The following is a 19,539-nucleotide window of genomic DNA, read 5'->3' as shown; positions in this document are numbered from 1 at the left end:
AGTAAAAGTTGCAACTAGGTTGCAATTTTATTTACCTGTTCGTTTTTACCTCACTGTGGCTTTCTGGGATGAGGGAGAGAATGTATTGGCTGAAATTGTCAGTGAGGAGCCTAATTGAGAATTCTGGGCAAGTTTCAAGCAATTTCATGAAACGGCTGTGAGGTTACAGAGATTTAAAAAGGAACGTTTGCACATCTGGGGAAAAAGTCTTAAGGTCTTATTCAGCTACTTTCAAAATTTATGGTGGAAGATTCAAGCCATTAATGTGCACATGTGATCTGAGTACCGAGTGAAAAATGTATTTCTGTATACAGCATTTAAGCCACCATGTATGCATATCTTCTCTCACCAATGTATCTATCACTGTCAACACCAAAGCACCGATGCTTTGAAAGATTAAAGCATCAATCCCCTTCATGGGGAATCAATAATCTAGAGGTATTAACGGCAATAATTTTTAGTTGTTTTTTATAAGCTATTCTATGCATGTGTTGCATGCATCTATTTAACAATGTGTGTATACATGGCAGTGTTAAAACACGGGCTCAGAAACGATAAAGAGTCCCAAAAGATACGACAACTATGTACAAAACCGACACAGCCCTTCCTTTGTAACTAATAGCACCTGTTCATGAACTTACTTGAAGTGAAGGGAGAGGACTCAAATGGCCTAAACAATAACTGCAGTTACTGAGGCATTTTCCTCCCTTTCCGAAGTGGGATGTGTGTGTGCGCGCATGTGTGGGTGAAAGCAAGAGCGTGTATATTTAAACCCTACCACTTTCTGTACTGTAAATATAACACCACATTCTGTTAATCTGAAATGGGATGTATATCATAACATTGCTCTTTTGAGACAAACTTAAAGATTAGGCAATTCTGTCTTATGATATGTAAGTAGACCATACTGTGTCTTAAATAAATAATTGTTTTCTCTCTTTCTAAATTAGTTGGTTATGGGACTCTGATTCTTGGGTGGCTTTATTACAACAATTTATACAATTCTGGGGGTTTTTCTCTCTTCAGTCGTCTGCTCTACCTCATCTTTTCTCAATGTATCCATGTTCTGTCCTAAAAGTGACATTCATTTGCACTTACTAACATCCTTTCTGCCACATTTAAGCCTCATACATTGGTATTTTACTCTTAAACCACTGCAAAAGCTTAACTGATTCTGGTATTAAAGCTGACTGGGGAAAAAAGTTGCCTTTTATGGCCACACCGATTAGAACATTAAAAATACCGAGTGATGTCTTTATTTTCCTTTTCAAAGCAGTTGTATGGGAAAATATGGAAAAAGCATCCTCCATAGCTATGTATTTAGAAGGAAAGGTTGGAAACAAGTCTGCCTGTCTCATGTGCAAGACTGGGACCCGACCGTCTTACAGTCCTGTTCTGCTCTTTTAATACGTTTGGTCATGAGAGTTCTGAATGGAAATTGCTGAATCTATAAAAGGAAAAATTCTCCAGCATTATTGAGGTTTTTGATTGAAATTAGCAGTCTCAGCTGGTTGCAGTAAATTTGTTTGTGTTCTCTGACTATACACCGGCCACTTCTGTTCTTTGTCACTACGTTAGATGTTGCCATCAGTCAGTGCATTGTGTACTTCATGTTGTTTTCATGAGTTCAAGAAAATTACGTGGAATTTGTATCATTCTCACTTAATACCGAGATCTCAGGTGTGTGACTGGGTTCTTTAGCTTGTTACACATTTCTCCTCAAGGCAGATTTATTTGGCCAAGCTATTTAGTGTCATTTATCTGAAAGGCTTAAGAGAAGTTGAGTGCATTTTTCACTTTCTACCATAGTGGGATGATCACACCTTTTGTGTAGTGGCAACACTTGGTAGTGATTTTAGGTGGGTAAATGAAGAATACTGTCTCCTCTTAAGGGACAATTGGCTGTGCACAGGGAATACAACCTTTGGTCTTGTGAGATGGCAGCTGATGACGTTCTGTTGTAACAGATTGTTACCCAGAACCTTTGACCATGAGTAGATAAGATCTTTTGTAAAGATTTTTATGTACCAGTTAACTGGAATACCTTTTAGTATTTTGGGCTTTTAAACACATATACTGGATGTAGCTGCAAAATGACTACAATCCTGTACATTTATTTTCATCATAGAAAATAAAACTACCAATGTGTCATAGTGCTTAGTTACCACATGACTTCTGATTTGCCTCATCTGTGCTCAGAACTGTTCCAAGACACTTCAAATGCATCTTACCCACATTAGCTTCTAAATTTTTTTTTTTCTTTTTCTTTTTTTTTTGTCAATTGCAGTTCAGGAAGGAGCCAGTGAACACCTGATTCACTGTTAACAAGTCTCAAATGGAGAGCACTATGTTGGTGCTGTAGAGTAGCATGAGTTTAACTTAACAGTTCCTAAGTGCCACAGCATCTGTTTTGAATAACTGACCTCTCCGATGTTATATGAAAATGAAGGGATTTTTTTTGTTGTTGTTAATAATGTGCGAACTGCAGGGTTTTTTAAACCATCAAACAAAAGAGCAACAAAGGGAAAAAAAACAAACAAACAAAACGAACAACAAAAGAGGTGTTGCTTCAGAACTTAAAAGCTCCTGTCCAAAAGCTTGGTTGTTTCAGGATGTGCACTGTGTGACAGCAGATACTAAACACCAGCATTGTGTTTTCCTCCCACAGGTGACCCCAAAACCTGGCAGAACAAGTCTCTTCCCGGGGATCCAAACTATCTTGTTGGAGCAAACTGTGTCTCAGTCCTAATTGACCACTTCTAAATATTAAGTTAGTTGACTGAGTAAATAATATGAAACTGAGATGGACCTTACATATAAACTGAACCACTCTATCAAGTATTAACTGTTCTATAAGTGATAACAGATCTTAGTGTTTAAGCATCTTGCTTTAACTAACAATGAATTAGCAAGTACATTCTTTGAACCATGGTCACAGGACATGCCACAAGCAGGGAGTGTACAGGGGGAACAAGGGTTTTGCAGGTTCTGTATGCTTTGGTTTGGTTGTTCTTGTGTGTTGGGGTTTTTGTTTCTTTTTTTTTTTTTCTCTGTTAAAGGACACTACTAGTATTTTGTTGTTATCTGAAAGTACCAATGAAACTATACACAGAGGAACTAGATTTTTTTCATACTCCAGTGTCGACAACACAGATTTTGGCCTGCGTTTTTGCGACTGTGTGTTTTTAACTCACAAGACTACCTTTTGGTCTCTGGTTTTTAAATGACTTTTGGTGTATATGTCCAATGAGAGGACAGTCAGCTCGGGGTGGCACAGTTTAGATGTTTTCCTCTGCTGAGAGGTAATGCAAACACATCTACTTGCTGTGTGTGGGAACATTGTCCTGAGAACGGGGGGAGGGGGAGAAGCATGTGGGATGACTGTGGTTCAGATGCCTCTGTGGATTTGTAAATTAACCACATTATTACAGACCTATTAACCAGCAGGGATGCCTTACCCTCATGTTTTTAATAGTCTTAGCTCTCATAGTTCTCTGTATTAAGTTTGTATGGCTTTTGTGCTTACGTAGATATTATATCATGAGAGACTGGGGTGGGGGGGAACAACAACAACCACAACAAATTGTGAGTTTGGTTTAGAGAATGAGCATTGTTTGTGTTCATCAGCCAGAAGAGAGCCAGAAGAAAATGATGGTATGTTTTCTGCTATGCATTTGAAAATTTATAGATGTTATAGACCGCTTGTATATAATGCGTGCATACCACTTTTGTTTTTGGTTTGTAAATTAACTTTTATAAGCTTTACCTTTTTATATATATAAATATATATAAAAACAAACAAAGTTTCTTAAGGATATCTTTGTATACTCATACCTTTTGAGCCTTGAACTTTGACATCTGCAGCAATAAAGCAGCATTTCTACAATATACGAACGAGGACATTTTTTAAAAATGCACAAAGTTGTTACCTTTTAAAGTGCTGCATTTAAAGAATATAACTCGGAATTCTCTACTTTGATTAAATTCTTGAAAAGTATCCCTACTGTAATTTGTCATAAGGATGCTGTACTATGTGCCCTGAAATGTATTTTTTTACTAATAGACAATTTATTACGGCACAATGGCACTACTACTGTTTAGATAATATACCACTGCATTCTGTTAATGAGTTATTAGCTATTCAGGTGTGGCTGATTTTTTTTCTCTGCAGTTATTAAAATTACACGTTTCTAAATATACAGAATAAAACTGTTTTTAAAATAATAAAGATGATTGTAGTACCTTATTCTTTCTGAAATGCATTTATGTGTACATAACACAGTTTTGATTTTATTTTCTCTGTGTAAGTAGACAGCTGGGTTCTGCCATATGTTCATACGTGTAGCAGAACTCCGTTGTGGAGTCAGTTGGAGCTGTCTACAGCAGGGCTGCTGAAATGATGAACTCCAGTGTGGATCCATTGGAATTACTCACTACAAGTAGGAGTGGTAGGCTTCCCTCTTGGCTCATTATGTTGGGCTAATTTACCTGTGACACCCAATCTTCCAAAAACCTTGGTAGTGTTCTAGCACATAGATTTACACATAATATAGCTGTAGTATTTTAATTCCCATCACCTGATTGGAGTATTCCATGGCTAACTAGTATTAGTCTATCAGGCAAAATAAGTTCTAAAAGATATTTTTTAAAATGCTGGGAAACAGTGCATAACCCTGATGTTTCCTTTCTGTACTTCTCCTTACAAGAACTTTTGTTTCTGAGGCATGACTTAGCCCAGAAGATGCACTTACTGTTGTTACTATTCCTCCTCAAGGTTTCTCTTGCTCACTGGCAGAGCAGGAGACACTGGAGAGTGCTTGACCTAGAGCAGGCGCTACTTGACAAAACTAAACCATCAGTGTTATCAGTGATAAGAAGTTGAAAGCACAGCACAGTTCCACTTGCTGAGGAGAAGAATCTGTCTGTGGATGAGGTTTATCCCAGGCAAAGCCAGGGCTGTGTGCAATGCTACAAAAGGAGTCAGCCAGTGACACTTGAGGCACCCTGGCTCTACGCTGCTTGGACTATTCACAGTGCTGTTATTTTGTGTTTTGGGCATCCTGAGTCCAGCATGCTGTAAGGTGTAGCTGTCCTGTGTTGATTTTACTGTAGTGATCCAGATCTTTCTGGTTTTAAAGAGTGTAGGGTTATGCCCTACTATCAGAATGAAAAAATAACCCAGCTTTTGCTCTGTTGTTGTTTCATAAGTGAGGTGAGAAACTGATGTTGTTCAAAAATGTGGCAATTCTCTACTGCAAAGCAGCCTGTTGGAGAAATTGTCTTTTGCTGTCTGCCTGTAGGAATGTTTGTCAAAGTGTCTGATGTGAGCCATGTGCATGCCTTCCTTCTTGTTAAATCCCATTATTTTGGGTTAGAACATGGCCAGTGAGGACAACTAGGCTAAAATAACACATTTCTTTTAAAATAATAGTGGGTTTGGAATCTTTATCCTTGCAAGTGGTTGCATTCCTTATATATGTTATATAGGCTAGGCTCTGCAGGAGGTAAGTTCACCTGTAACATTGTAATATTTTTTGTCTTTACTGTTTAATGTCAAGTTCAAAAACTGCATCTCTCAAGTCTTCCTGTTTGTCTCAGTGATGTCCTGGTCAACTTTGGCCCTGCAAATTGTACAGAAGTGTTAAAAATGCTAATCTCAGGTCTTTTATTCATTTTAACAAGGGCCTTCAGTGTTGGAAACAGGCAGGGGATACAGAATTGCTCTTTCTCTCTGATTCAGGATTTTGGTAAAAATCTTATTTTTACTTATTCAAGAAAAGTCCAATATATATTTAGCGATACACACACGAACAGTTCCATGTGTAAAAGTAATCGCAATGGTAGGATATGGTTGAAGATTCTCTGCTGCAATGTAACCTGGAACAGGTGATGGAAATTAAAGCCATACAGCTTTGGAGATAGATGTTGGTAAGCATATCTGAAAAATGTCTTCTTATTATCTAAGTCACTTGAGGAAGGCATTTGTAGAAGCCTTGCTGAGTGCTGGGGTGGTTTGGGTATGTATGGACCTCACTGGCTACTGGCAACATCAAATGATTGGGTAAAAACAGTTTTCATTGTCTCCAAACTGTGCCTTATGGTCTTTTAAGCAAGGATCTGGGAGTAAATGCACTTAGTAGCATTACATTGTCTTTACAGTATCCTGCACTACTCGTCTGTTTTATGCAAAAGTTGATGAGCACAGTAGATAGGCTGTGAAAATAAATTACAGCCTGTTCAGGTAAGTGCTGGTTGAAAACATTTTGGTTAAGGTATTAGTTTCTAAATTATATTAAAAATAAGCAATATTTTCTCAGAAAAATTGCTGCCTACTTCCCTTCAAGCTTTGGAGCTTAGAATTTGGGCGAAGATCTAAGAGAAACAGGCTGTAGAATTTAAGGAAAATGAGATCAGGTATTTAGTCTGATAGGTTCTTTTATATCTTTGCATACTAATGGTGATACTAAATGACACACATTTAAAAGCCTTGCCAAAGACTTAGATGATCTTTCCAGAGGAAAGCCTGGTATTGAAAATTATTCCTTGCAGAAAGAAGATGAGAAGAAACGTCTTTGCTAGAAGGATCATTGATAATACAGAGCCTGACAGAGAGCTTCCAGTATAGATGGTGTAACAATGAAACTGACTGCAGTGATTTCCCTCCTAATTATACTTCTGTCCTTCCTGAATTAATGACCAACTATTTCACATTGCAAAATAAAAAGGTAAGGTAGAATTAACTGCATTGGCGATGCAGAAGTTTGCATATTTGTTTGCTGAAGTAGCATGTTAGTAAAGCAGTACATCGGGGAAATCAGCTTAGCGCTCAGGAAATAGGTGCTTAAAATTAAGCTTTATGCTAATTGTTTTCAGCTTGTCTTGTCTAGAAGCTGTGTAACGGCACAAGATACATGCAGATGCAAACCTTGCTGTATAAAAAATAATGCTGTGAGATGAGCTACATAAACCATGGCCTGCTGCCCCCGTAGAACAGCCAGAGCCTGTGGCAGGAGGAAGAGCTGCAGCCCTTTGCCCTGACCAGCAGTGCCAGTCCCACTGTGCTGCCAGTATTGGCACCACATTTTTATTTCTATCAGCAGCACACTGAAGGTTTTTATAGCCCTTCACACGTCTGCTGAGAATGCAGGAGTGATGAGAGTGGGCTTGTGTATTTTTCAGGTATGTTTCATATACAGACTTTCATTTTTTCTTGATAATTGACATCTTCATGGTTCTAGGCAGTTTTGAAAAGGTAATTCAGACAAGCTATTGCAGTAATATCTATGCAGCTGTGTCCGTCTCACTGAAATAAAGCTTACTTGTCCCCCAACCCCCATCCTGATGTGGGACTCGCTGGTATAGAAGCCTGTGGGGTTGGTTTGGATTCAAGGGACTGGAGACTTTTGTTTTCTGTTTTGGTGGCATTTAAATATAATTTCCATAAATGTAATTTCCATAATTTAATGGGCATAAATGGTATGGAGTCTTGGCCTGTGATAGTAACAGCTGCCCAGTTTTAAAGCATGCCAGTAAGAAGAGAGCAGTTATTCACAAATGCTGAAAACTGTCACTGAGCAGGAAGGGTTTCCTGAGAGCCCATAAGGCTGATGCTGCTGCAGTGTTCTGTTTAACAACACCCCCAACCCCAAAAAACACTAGCAGAGTGCCCTGAGGACATGTTTTCTGATGAATTTGTGTCTATTCCCCAGTGAATGTGAGGGAGCCTGGCTTTGCTCCGAGGGCAGGGAGCTCAGAATTCACCTTTCTGCAGTGTGAGAGTAGGTGACGAGCAAGCACAGAGTCTGTACACAAGGGTACTGCATTCTGTTTAAAAGCACAGCAAGCACTGTTCTGACATAGCCCTAGCTTTGAGCATGTTTTCTGTTTCTCCTTTCTTTTGATGGGATAGTTAGAATTTGCCAATGACCTGCTCTTCTGGTCTGTAGGCAGTAGCTCTCCGAAGTCTGCCATGGTAGGCAGTGAGCTTTGAGGCCAGCACGCTGTGTACTACCCTCAAATGTGGGGATTTCAAAAGCTTCATTTCTAGATATGAAGATATGATCCTTGGGTGTTGTTTTTTGTTTGTTTGTTTTTAATATCAAAAAAACCAAGCAACTAGCTGAGGCTTTTTCATTGAGCCATGTATAGAAAATACACCATAATGTCACACAAAAATACTTGCGTGGAATTCAGGCCAAAATGTGACAGAAATGGAGATGGTGGAGTGCGAGTCCTTGTGTGCATTGGTGCTTCAATTCAGTCTTAAGAAAGGTACTGTTTTATCACAGGCAAGTAGTTTTACAGTGGTAGAAACTGTCAGTAAGAACCACTCTGAAAACTCCTCAAGGAAACAGAAAATGTATCTGAATATAAATCAGTGAAAACTAGAAAAGTATTCTACCTGTCCAGTGCCTCTTTTCAGTCTGGTTTTATGTATATACACATGCACACCTGCCAGTAGTGCAGGGTCTGAGCTTTGCAGGTATCAGGGGAGGAGTGCTTGTGTGTCAGAGTCTTGTTCGCCTCCCACAGGATCCATTGGACATTCTGGGGGGTCAGAATGCAAATCTGCCACACAACTTGGTGTGCTTTGAACTTCTACTGGATTTTCATAGCAATTAGGAATAGTTTTACCATATGGTCTTGAGGGTTGTTGATTACATAATAATAATAATGTGTATGTAATTGGACTATTCTTGGCAAACAGGAAAAACAAAGGTAATCACCTGTTTGTGAACAAAAAAGCACTTTTTAAAATAAGACGTTTGCTTTCTCATACCGTGAAAGAAAATGAATATATAATTAAAAACACTTCAGTTAAAAGGGAGTAATTCAAATCAGCAATTTTTGTTAAATTCCCTTTGTGCAGGCTTCTGCACAATGAGAACTCCATCAGAGCTCCTGTGCAGAGTATACATCACACAGATTAATTAGTTAATACAAAATCACACTTAACTTCTGACAGCCTTTTACCACTCCTTTTGATTTATCAGGCTTAATACTGCAAATGCTACTGTTTGTTTTTCTGCAGGCTGAAGAGCTGTGGCAGTTCTTGAGCTCACATGTGAGTGAAAATAACAACCACTGGGGGGGAGTCTTACCTAGGAAACACAACCAGCTTTCGAGAGGGGACGTCAGGAAAGGCAGCAGGTGCTAACTGAGTGCCAGAAGGTGCTGCTGAAGTGTGGTGGCCCTTCCTTCTCATTCATTCTCCAGGCATTTTCACATCAGACTGTGCCAGTGTCGTATATTCAGAGTTGCTAACACAGAGTTCATTGGATAATTGGTCTTTTCAAACTTGTGTGGCCCCTTAGAATGCTGCAGTCCTGCCCACGTGTGCCTCCTCTAAGCCTCTGGCATCTCCTAAAGGTGGGGTGTCGAGCACTGACAGTGCAAGCCTGGGTCGGGGCTGTGAGTCCAGCTGTGCCCAGATGTGTGGCAGCTGTGCCAGTGCTGTGTGAGCCCAGCCTGGCCTGTGCAGAGCTCTGGGTGCCCAGAGCTGCTGGCTGCAGGCAGCTGTGCCCTGTGCCCGCTCCAGAGGAGCTCCAGGGAATTGCTTCTGTTTTACAGGGACACTGCCATCAGTCCAGACCTCACACGTCCCAGCTGTCATTTGAAAGGACTGTCAGAGCTCATAAACAAGGGACATGTTCTTACAGAAGCTAGCCAAGGGGGAGAAGTTCAGAGGATGAATTCAGTGATCAGAAAGCCTGGCATGGCCTTCAGTGGTGTGGCAATAGGGAGCCCAGAGCTGCTCCTACAGCTAAAGGATGTCCATGTTCCCTTCAGTGCAAAGGACACCTGCAGAAATAGTCCTTTATCACCTTCCTTCTCCAGAGCAGGTTGCCTTAATTTTTTTGGAGACTTGCTGCCCTTTCAGAAAACAGTGGTTGCTTGAAGGTTGCTTTTGTAGTTCCGAACCAGATGTTCTTGTTTAGAAAGTTATGAAGGCAAAGACACAGTGCAGCAGGAATCTCAGACTCACTGTGGCCGGCTGCATTTGTGCCATCTCACTTTGCTACAGCGCAGTATTTTCTGCCTTTGTCATTTTTCCAGGACTGTGGGTTTTCTTTATGGACTAATAAAGTGAAAGGGGAAATGTCTGAAGGATGCTCTGATGTAATATACCCAGCGAGAGATTATGAACTTTTATAGACTTTTTTTAGTCTGTAGTTAATTCATTTTTCATGTTCTCTTTGCATAAACTGTTCTCTCTTTCAGACCAAATTGCAAACAAGCCTTAGGAAAGAATTCAGTGTAGTACAGAGTAATTTCCTAAAGAACAGCCTATGTAAGCTGTACTGCTAGGTTTTTTTACTTATCTCAAATTTTTTTTTTTTCATAGCAGAGTGACGTCTGTATAACAGTCTGGATGGTGTAATCTGGATCAAATTCTGAAATAAAAGGATTTTCTAGGTCTTGACTTTTTTTCCAAACCTTTTTTTTTTTTTTTTTTTTTTCAGGAGAAGGAGATGACCTTTGTGCCATGGGAATATATAACAAAATTCATGTTTAGACTGTTGGGTAGTTATGTATATGGAGTTAGGAAAATGAAATTTTTAAAGGCCTTACAAGCATTTGAGACTTTAGCTTTAAATGGATTTTTTTTTTATTAAGCCTTTTTTAACTCCTTGCTTTCTTAATTGTCATAAGGAAATACTTATTTGGAGTAGAGATGATAATTTTTCTATTCACAAAATAGAAGTTAAATGCCAAGTGTTCTATGAATACTTTCATGTAACTTCATAGACTTTAGGAAAATCTGCATGAAATTTAAAAAATATTTTAATGCAAGAAGATCAAGGGTTTACTTATCTCTAGTTTTCTGTCAAAATGTACTGATTTGGGGTGGTGAGAACAGACATTTCTTGCAGCAGTCACAGCTGAGTAAGAAATCTTTCTGTTGAGCAAAAAATTGATGTTCCAAAAATGTTTCTGCTCTTGACTAGAATGAACAGATATTTTAAGGGTTTAGTGAGGCAGTGAAATCCAGGGATCCATCTGTGCATCATTTTATTCTTAGCGAATGTTAAGTTCTAAAAATACATAGGAAAGGATGCTGGGGTGCTGGTGCAGAGTTATGTAAGGATAAATATAACTGTGTGGAATAGTATTTGCTTATGACACGTGCAGAATTCCAGAATGTTATGCCCCTGTGGTTTTGGGCATGGCATTTCCTAAGTAGTTTTGTTTGGATGTTTATTTTACATTAAGAACAGCTATTTTGAGACCAGTGAGTAAGGAGAGGGACCCATAGGAAAGGTGGTGTAAGCAATTTCTATCATTCTGTATGTCTTGATAAATAATAAACTTAAATACAAAGTGACTCCTCTTAGTAAAACTAAATTTGTGGACCAGTTTTCTTAGGTGAATCACATGGCATGTTTCTAAAGGTAATTAAGGAGAAGAAAAGAATAATTGCACAACAAAGTTACCTCTACAGCAGTCCAGGTCTCACCTGTAATAGCTGCTCAGGATTTTCTTCTTCAGTATCAGTTCAAATATGCTTCCAGCAATATCCTCAATGTATTGGGGAAAGGAAAAGCAAATTGAAAAGAGGTGGATCAAAAGTGTGTCTTGTACAGTCATAACTCTTGTGGAGCAGTAGTGCTGCTCAGCTGCAGTGTAGCAGTAGAATGCAGAGCTAATGGAGTTAAGTGCAGAGATGAAACCAGGTTATCTTTCAATCCCAGTAATAGGAGTTGCAATACATAACCTTTATTCAAAACCTTAACTTTTTTTTTTTTTGTGAGTGCACATTGTTTGTGATTCTGATATAGAAATATTTTCCTCAGCACTAAGAGAAGGCAAATTGCAGTGGTAAGAAAAAGTTGCACTGTGGCTACGTGGCCTCATGGAATGCTTTGTGTCTCTTACTGTGGTGCTGTACTGGGGCATGTGGAAACCCCCCTGCTCTGCTGTGCGTTGCCTTCACGTCAGAGCACCTTGTGGGGGTCTTGGCAGGAAGCTTCCCTGGGATTCAGCTCCCGTTCTGGCAGTGTGCCCTTGCAGCAAAGGCATCTGCAGTGCTCTCCTGGGCTGCGTTACCAAACCACTGCCAGCTCCTCCAGGAGGGGACCCTTCCTCCAGGAGGGGACCCTTCCTCCAGGAGGGGACCCTTCCTCCAGGAGGGGACCCTTCCTCCAGGAGGGGACCCTTCCTCCAGGAGGGGACCCTTCCTCCAGGAGGGGACCCTTCCCCTTGGCTCTGCGCTGCCAAGGCCAGGCCTGGGGTGGCTGTTCAGTGCTGGCTCCTCAGTACAGGAGAGACGTGATGTGTTGGAGAGAGTGGGGCCCAGAGGCACAGAGGTGGTGAAGGCAGTGGGGCAGCTTAGCCTGCAGAGGGGAAGGCTTGGGGGGATCTTTATTTTTAATACATGCAGAAACCAACTACTATGAGGGAGGGTGCAAAGAAGGTGGAGCCAGGCTCTTTTCAGTGCTGTCCAGAGGCACTAGAGAAACAGTGGGCACAGAATGGAACGCAGAGGGTCCTTTCTTCCCCACTTATTCGCTGGGAGGTTGCCCCTAGAGGTCGTGGACTCTCTGTCCTTGGAGTTATTCAAAAGCCACCCAGCTCTGGGTAACCCTGCTTGAACAGTGAGGGCTGGCCAAGGGTGACCTCTGGACATTCCTTCCAACCTTAACCATCCCATGACTCTTCTGACCCGATAGCATGACTCTTGTGCCAACCCTGGTGAAGCTATTCCCTCGTTTTTAAGAGTCTAGGTGAGTTCTCGTCTATGAACTGCTCTGGTCTGCTAATTTATGGAGCATCTAATTGTGTCCAAAAGAAGTGATGATAAAACTACCATACTTCTTAAAGACCCTTCTCTAAGACACCAGCGTGGTTTAAAAATTGGTTAAGAAAATTGTTCAATTGCTGTTACTCCTTCTCTACTCCACTGTCATAGTGTTTGTGGAACATTGGAAGCAAATAAACATAACATTTCTAGCTCAAAATCCCTATGGACGGGTTACATATTTTTGCTGTTAATTGAACAAGATGTACTTGTAGCTGTCCATAGCTCTGCTTTAATCTAGCTGAATTGTTTGTGTTCAGTGAGGCTTCCAGAATGAAATCACTGCAAAGTTGCCACAGTATAGTATGGATGTTGCTGCTAGTGCTTTTATGCTATATTGTGATCTTATCTTGTAATACTTTGAAATTTTCACCCTGCAGACATTAATGCTGTAAAGCTTTCCTTATTTACACAGTATTTACCATATTTAGAAGGTAAATTAACTCACCTGTATTTGGTGAGATGTTAATGAACTGTTAAAAGCTTCCAATACTAGCCGTGGTCTGGTTTTTGCAGCAGTAGTAGCCCAGCTGCCTGGTCAGTTGTTTTCAGCTGGATGATGCTGTAGCTGCCTCTGTCTGCCCTGGAAATCTTTGGTTTGGTGCCTGCAAGCAGCAAGGGCCCTGTGACACGTCGTGGGTGGAGGGATAGACACAACCAGAACACCGTGGGTCATGCAGGTCTTCAGCTGCTCCGGTCTGTGTAACTTCAAGGTTCAGCTCTGTTCTCTGTGTTCCATTGTTCTTTTCTCACCTGAATAGTTTCTCACTGGACATTCCCAGGAAGGTTTCATGACAATAAAATCTGTTCTTGCCACCCAATGAACCTTGGAATACCTTTGGAAATAGAATGAGGTTAATGGAGGAGGTAACACTTTATTCTTACTACAATCAAGAGGCTCCTTTGTCTCAGTTAAATATTTACAGCCCACGTTCTATAATTCAACAGGAAAAGGTTAGAGAATTCAGGCGTTAGACTGTTTTGCTGTAGTACTTCTAAGATTCAGCACATGACAGAAATGATTTTAGCTTCTAAAATACTGCTTTATTTATGAACTGTCCCTGTCAGGGACGTTAATTTGCACTTTGCTCACAGTGCAAAAGCTGCCAGGCCAGCTGTTGGATGCTGAAGCAACCTATTTATACTTAGACCTCCAGAGCAGAAACTTTTCCCGTTTGGACACACTTAAGATTTAATTTGCCTCATCAGTTTTTGTGTGGGGTCACAACTGTGGACTGTTCAGCTTCAAGTGATGACTGAAGTTGGGTTTTATTTGCATTTCTTTAAGAAATAATTTCCCTTCCGATTTAGGAAGTGACTTGTGTTTTCATTTCAGCTGTTCCCCAGCACTTGGGATGGCAGCTCAGAGCTAGTAAATGCCGTAGATGTGTGTTTGTAGCCGTCACTCCACTTAAATGACAGATCCTTCCTAACATGTAATAGGCTGCCCACTGTGTCTGACTAATAATTGTTAATGTGATCCTCTGTTGAAGCAGAGAAAAGCTGCAGCCAGCAGTTTGAAATGTGTGTGCACATACTGCTAATCCAGCCTTTGTGTACGTACTGGTGTTGAGTGGTGTAAAATTTACTTGATGTGTAAGCAGTCATGGTTTTCAGTAAAAGAAAGGAAAAGCAGGCTTCGGGTTTTTTCCTAGTGCTCGCAGGAGGGACTTGTTACGAACACGAACATTGGGATGCTATCAGAAGTGACTGCAGTAGGAGACTAGAAGTAATAGTAATATCAATGTAATAAGTCAAAATAGTTCTTTATCAGCTGGACATGCAAGAAAACCCAAACATACTTCTGTTCTACCCTTTCCAGCTTCAGGTTTCTAAGAGGAGTCCAAAACCTGTAGCAGAGACTAGCTTTACTTCACTCAGAGATCACAACAAAGCCTATTGTGGACCTGGAATATACATTAGGAACAGGTGGGACACAATAGCTGTATCACCTGAATGTAGGGACTTTTTATTGTCTAGCTTCTTCTTCAACTTTTTAAAATTTGCTCTTAATTTGACATTGCAGTTGGTGAAATTTTCAGTAATTTTAAAACTAGAGACTTTTTTTTGGGAATACCACAGATGAGCCACGCTTGCTCCAAAGACAAGGACAGCGAAGGCAACAGACCATAAAATGCCAGGCTGACGTGGATAAAAGTGTTATCATGCATTGCATGTGTGAGTTAAGCAGTTCTGAAATGCTGTGCTCTGGGCACATATGGTGGGAGCTGTGTAATCAAGTTGTTATGCCTGGGTAGAGATTGCTTAGCAGAGGAATGATGGATGATTGCAAATACGCTGCTGCCTAATAATCCATGCAGCTGTTGAAGGACTCGTGTTGCTCTCACTTGTACCTGGCACACACAGCCCCACCTCCCAGCCCTCCTCTGTCACTGCTGCTCTGGCTACTCGCTGAGGAATGCTGTGGGAGACAGCAAATCGTGCTTAGAACTTCAGTTTGCTGTAAGACGCCACAGGATGGGACAAACGAGCTGTAAATGACTACGGCAGATATCAGCCAAAAGTGAAGCACTTTTATTTATTGTTTGTTTTAAGCATTGCTTCAAATGGGTTTCAAACAACATTTTTTTGCTGAATCTTCCCCAGTTAGTGAGTCTGCCCTTCCACAGAGTCATGAGGGCACCCAAATGTGAAAATAGCAACTTCTGGGAGAGATTAATGTTTTTTATGTGCCATTTATTATGTGTCGGAATGTCAGCGGTTGACTCTCAAAAGGATAATTATTTCATTACCAAATGTAAAAATTATAAACAGGAAATCATTTAAACTGTCTGTCAAAGGGCTTCAGTGTCCATTAACTCTGCAAACCTGCTGTGTCTAAGAGCTGCTGTATCTGAAGGGCATGTAGGGAAACAGAGCTCAGTAACAAACACCAGCAAATCTCCTGCCCTTTGTGGCACTGATTAATTTGGTTTCAAGTCCTTCAGTAGAGTATCTTTCAATATCCCCTTTTGTGTGGAGATGATCTGACTGCTCTGTTGGAAACCTTTGCATCTGTGAAGAAGAGTTCTGAAGAGGCCCTGAACTTGCGTTGAGGAGGACTGGGGTGGCTGTGCTGTACTGAAATGAGATTCTGTCTGATGCTGGCCAAGAGGATTGGTTCAAATAGCTCGTGCAGTTGGGTAAGTTCTTGTATATGGTAGCTTCTGTATCCGTTGTCTGCAGCAGGTAGTGTAGTTTGTAACCTGCTGACAGACTGAATATAGTTAGGAACAGGGATAGCTCACTAGTTAGCATAATAAGATCAGTCCCTAGGATATTAAAAATACTGGTTTGCACTATGTTTTGGTTAGTGGCAGCCCAAAGCTTTGTTATGGGGTTAAGTTTGCTCATCTTCCACCTTTTACTAATAGCATGGTCTTCTCAAAACCCAGGAAATGGGGGAGTTGAGTCATTCCAATATACATATGGCTTTGACCCACTGTTAACAATGCTTTTTACCCTACACAGTCTTATTCTGTATGGGGGAATGATTCATTTGTTGGTTGCTTTGAATGGAGTATTGTTCATTTGTGGGTATTTTTAATTGCAGAGTTTAAATATCCAGGCTTATTTTCAAGTTCCCAGCTCCCTGGATATCAGCTCCCAGTGCCATGATCTCAGGCTGTGTTGGAGGGACAACTCTCCTGTTTTGTGCGTCCTGACATGAAGGCACATCCAGATGTGCTCTGGATTCAGTGTCATTATTCTTCCCACTCCATACAACACCTCAAAACTTTCACCTCTGTTTTTTCTTGGTCCCTTGTAGTCTTTTCCTAAATTATTAAAATAATGATCAGGCCGTCTCCTGTTATGGAATGGAGATCACCACTTCAGGGAACCTGTTCCAGTGTTTGACTACCCTCAAGTAAAAATGAAAAATTTCAAGGGAATATTGAGAAGGTCATATATTCATTGCTGACAGTAATACATACCCTGAATATTCACTTTGTCCTCTTCTGTTTCCCTAATTTGGTAAAGCAAAGTTATCCTCATTTTTTCAAAGCTGTTCTCTTCAGTTAGAGCATTTTCTCTTGCACAGAAACATCTGATGGCTGCTGTGCTAATTACTGTTGTCGTTCAATGGTTGTAATGTCCTAAGATTTGGAAAAAAGACCATGGCAGTGAGGGAATGGAAGCTGTCAGGCCATGAACCCAGTAATGTAAAGGCTACCAACCATAACATTTTACTTTGTGAATCAAAGAATCAAGTCCTACTTTTGTTGGATTATAAAATGTTATTTTTATGGGATAGAAAATAATAAAAAAGCCAGGTTGTTTAGTATCTCAAATCTGTTTGTACTAATGACACTTCTATCTGTATCTTTAATATTGCTATTAAATGGGCCTTAATTAAATAAAATGCTCTGTGATTTATTAAAATAGCCTGTAATAGCTCAATGTGCTTATACCTTCTTGAAATTCCCAAAACACGTTGTGCTAATGCAGCTAATGGCAAGTCCATCACTGCACCACCTGTCTGTTTGTGATTTGCAAGGCCTATTAAGCCTATTTATCATTGAGCTGATATGAGACAGAGAAGAAAGAATGAGGTTGGAATAATTTTCATAGAGGAAAATGGTGAAAGGAAATGGGCAAGGTGAAGTAATTCTTAAAAAAAGTGCAAAACTTGTTAAGTCACAGTTCTCTAGTCCTTTAAATTAGAGTGTTTCCCAAGAGTTTGATCAAAGAGGCAATTTTAATGGGTTTCTGAAGAAAAAATACCAGGGCAGGCTCTTTGAGGGTACCCTGCCAGACATCCTTCCCTTTGCAGTCTGAGAGCCAAAGGGAAGACTTGGAATTTACCCAAGTTCTGACTTACACACAGTGAGTATCTGTTTTGCATAACTTTTGTCTCCCCAAAAGTGTGACTCTGTTGTAGATTTTAGTTTAATTTAGAGTTTACTTTCCTCTAGGATAACACCTGAGGTTTATAAGCAATTTCCACAGTGGTCTAGGCTACGTATTTAATTCTATACTTACCAGCAGTCAACTGAAAATGTAAATATAAAAAAATAGGCTTGTATACACACACAGCAGAAAGCAAAGTAGCTCATAATCTACAGAGGTAAGCAGAAATTACAGAATGCTATAAAATCTTATTAAAAATGATTTACTGTTCCAGTAGCTTTATCTGGGAGAGGGAATGGGGAGCTGTAATTGTCCTTCAGTTGCACAGATCACATTGGAAACATTATTTAATATTTATGTGCCAGAATGGTTTTATTTCAGTCCTGCCTTATCTGAACGATATTTTTTTTATCAGCTTCTATCTCTACATTTGAAGTAAAAATGTGCCTTATCTTTAATAGCAGCAGAACACTTACAGTAGTGCTTTTCTTAAAAACAACCAACCCTAAAACTTGAGCATTGCCATAGCCTCCCTGGCAGGAAGCACAGTAAGACACAGTTTTCTGAGGACACCAAGTGTGGTGACCCAGAGCAGCAAAGTGCCTGGGGATGAACTTTATTGCAGTATCTGTAAGTCCAGTGTGAATAAAAGGGGTGACTTTCCAAATGTGCCAACCTCCTGAGCTGCTAATGCAGATCACTAAAGACCAAGGATTGAGAAGCACCTGTGGCCTTCAGAACTCTGCTTGAATTGCTGTAAGAATTCATCAGGGTAAGAAGCAAGAGCAGAATAGCAGATTTCCCCCCATTGTTTCTCAATTTTTGAAGCTTAGAAAGTTACTTTTCCATCCCCAGGAACATTTCACCCTGGTAATGATTAGAGTCTATGTGATTCCACTCAGAAACTGTTGAGGCAGTAATGTGAGGAGAACAGGGAGCATTAAGTGGTTGTTAGGTTGAAACAAAATCTTCTGAGCTACTAAGAGATAATTAGGCTTTCAGTGGGGAAAGAAAAATATAATTTAAAGGCCTTTACTCAACTTGGTTTTTCCTGAAGTGTTTACCTAACATCTGTTCTCCTAAGGGACTCCCTTCTGAATTATTCAGTTCCACAGTACAACATAGACTCCTACCCAGGGGCCTGAAATACTCGGAGAAAAACTTGAAATAATAATCCAACTGTCTCATATTCTGTGTAATGCAGCAATTGCCTCCAAATTGCTCTTGCTAACTCAGGCCCCAGTGCCCTTTCAGCAGCATCACTTTATTGCAGGAGATGTGTGTGAAATGGCACCAGTTTGAGCGAGGGGTGTCCGGCCCTGGCTCTGGTGGTGCCAGGGGGAGCAATGCTTTTAGCTGCAGGGTGAACGAGGGGGCACTGAAGGGGCTGGCAAACCATCAAATGGCCCCTTGGGAAGAAATGCTTTAACAAGAGGGAGATTTAAAAAAAAAAAAAAAACGTATTAAGAATTGTGCTAAAATACTGGCTGAAGGGTAATCCCAGCTGCACTCAAGCTGACCTTGTTAATTTTCCTGGTTCTTAGAGAAAGAAGCATGAAGCCTGAAAGAAATTTCTCACTAATTCTTTTGTTTGAAGGGTAGTGAGACAATCTGCTTAATTATTTTTGGCAGTTGAGATAAGTCTGTTTTTCAAACACTTGTCATAGTAACTAATATTCTGTTAGAGTAATTGCTTTTTCTGTAGGTACACCTCTCTATTCAGTGCTTTTGTATTGTTTTTATTATAAATCCTGCAGGGAATTTTTCTCTCTGCCAAACCATTTTATATCCTTGGCTTACATTCCACCTATATCATTTTTGCCAGATTTCACTGTATTAGTCTCTGTCAACCACCATAATATAAGAGGGATGTGTAAGACTTTGTTTGT

General features: G+C 40.3%; 1 protein-coding gene across 11 annotated transcripts in view; it reads left to right on the top strand.

The window, feature by feature from the left end:
• The window catches only part of TJP1 (tight junction protein 1), a 159,296-nt gene extending 155,068 nt beyond the window's left edge, over positions 1 to 4,228 (top strand). For all 11 annotated transcript variants that reach the window (XM_040077648.1, XM_040077649.2, XM_040077647.2 and 8 more), the window contains one exon: positions 2,669 to 4,228. In XM_040077648.1, the coding sequence (XP_039933582.1) occupies positions 2,669 to 2,763 (95 nt within the window). In that variant the 3' untranslated portion in view covers positions 2,764 to 4,228. The remainder of the gene's footprint in view (positions 1 to 2,668) is intronic.
• Positions 4,229 to 19,539: the final 15,311 nt, after the last annotated feature.

Source organism: Hirundo rustica, chromosome 13 (assembly GCF_015227805.2).
Source record: "Hirundo rustica isolate bHirRus1 chromosome 13, bHirRus1.pri.v3, whole genome shotgun sequence".
In the NCBI taxonomy this organism is placed as follows: domain Eukaryota; kingdom Metazoa; phylum Chordata; class Aves; order Passeriformes; family Hirundinidae; genus Hirundo; species Hirundo rustica.
Note: the sequence above shows the minus strand (reverse complement) of the source record. Positions and strands in the feature narration are given on the sequence as shown.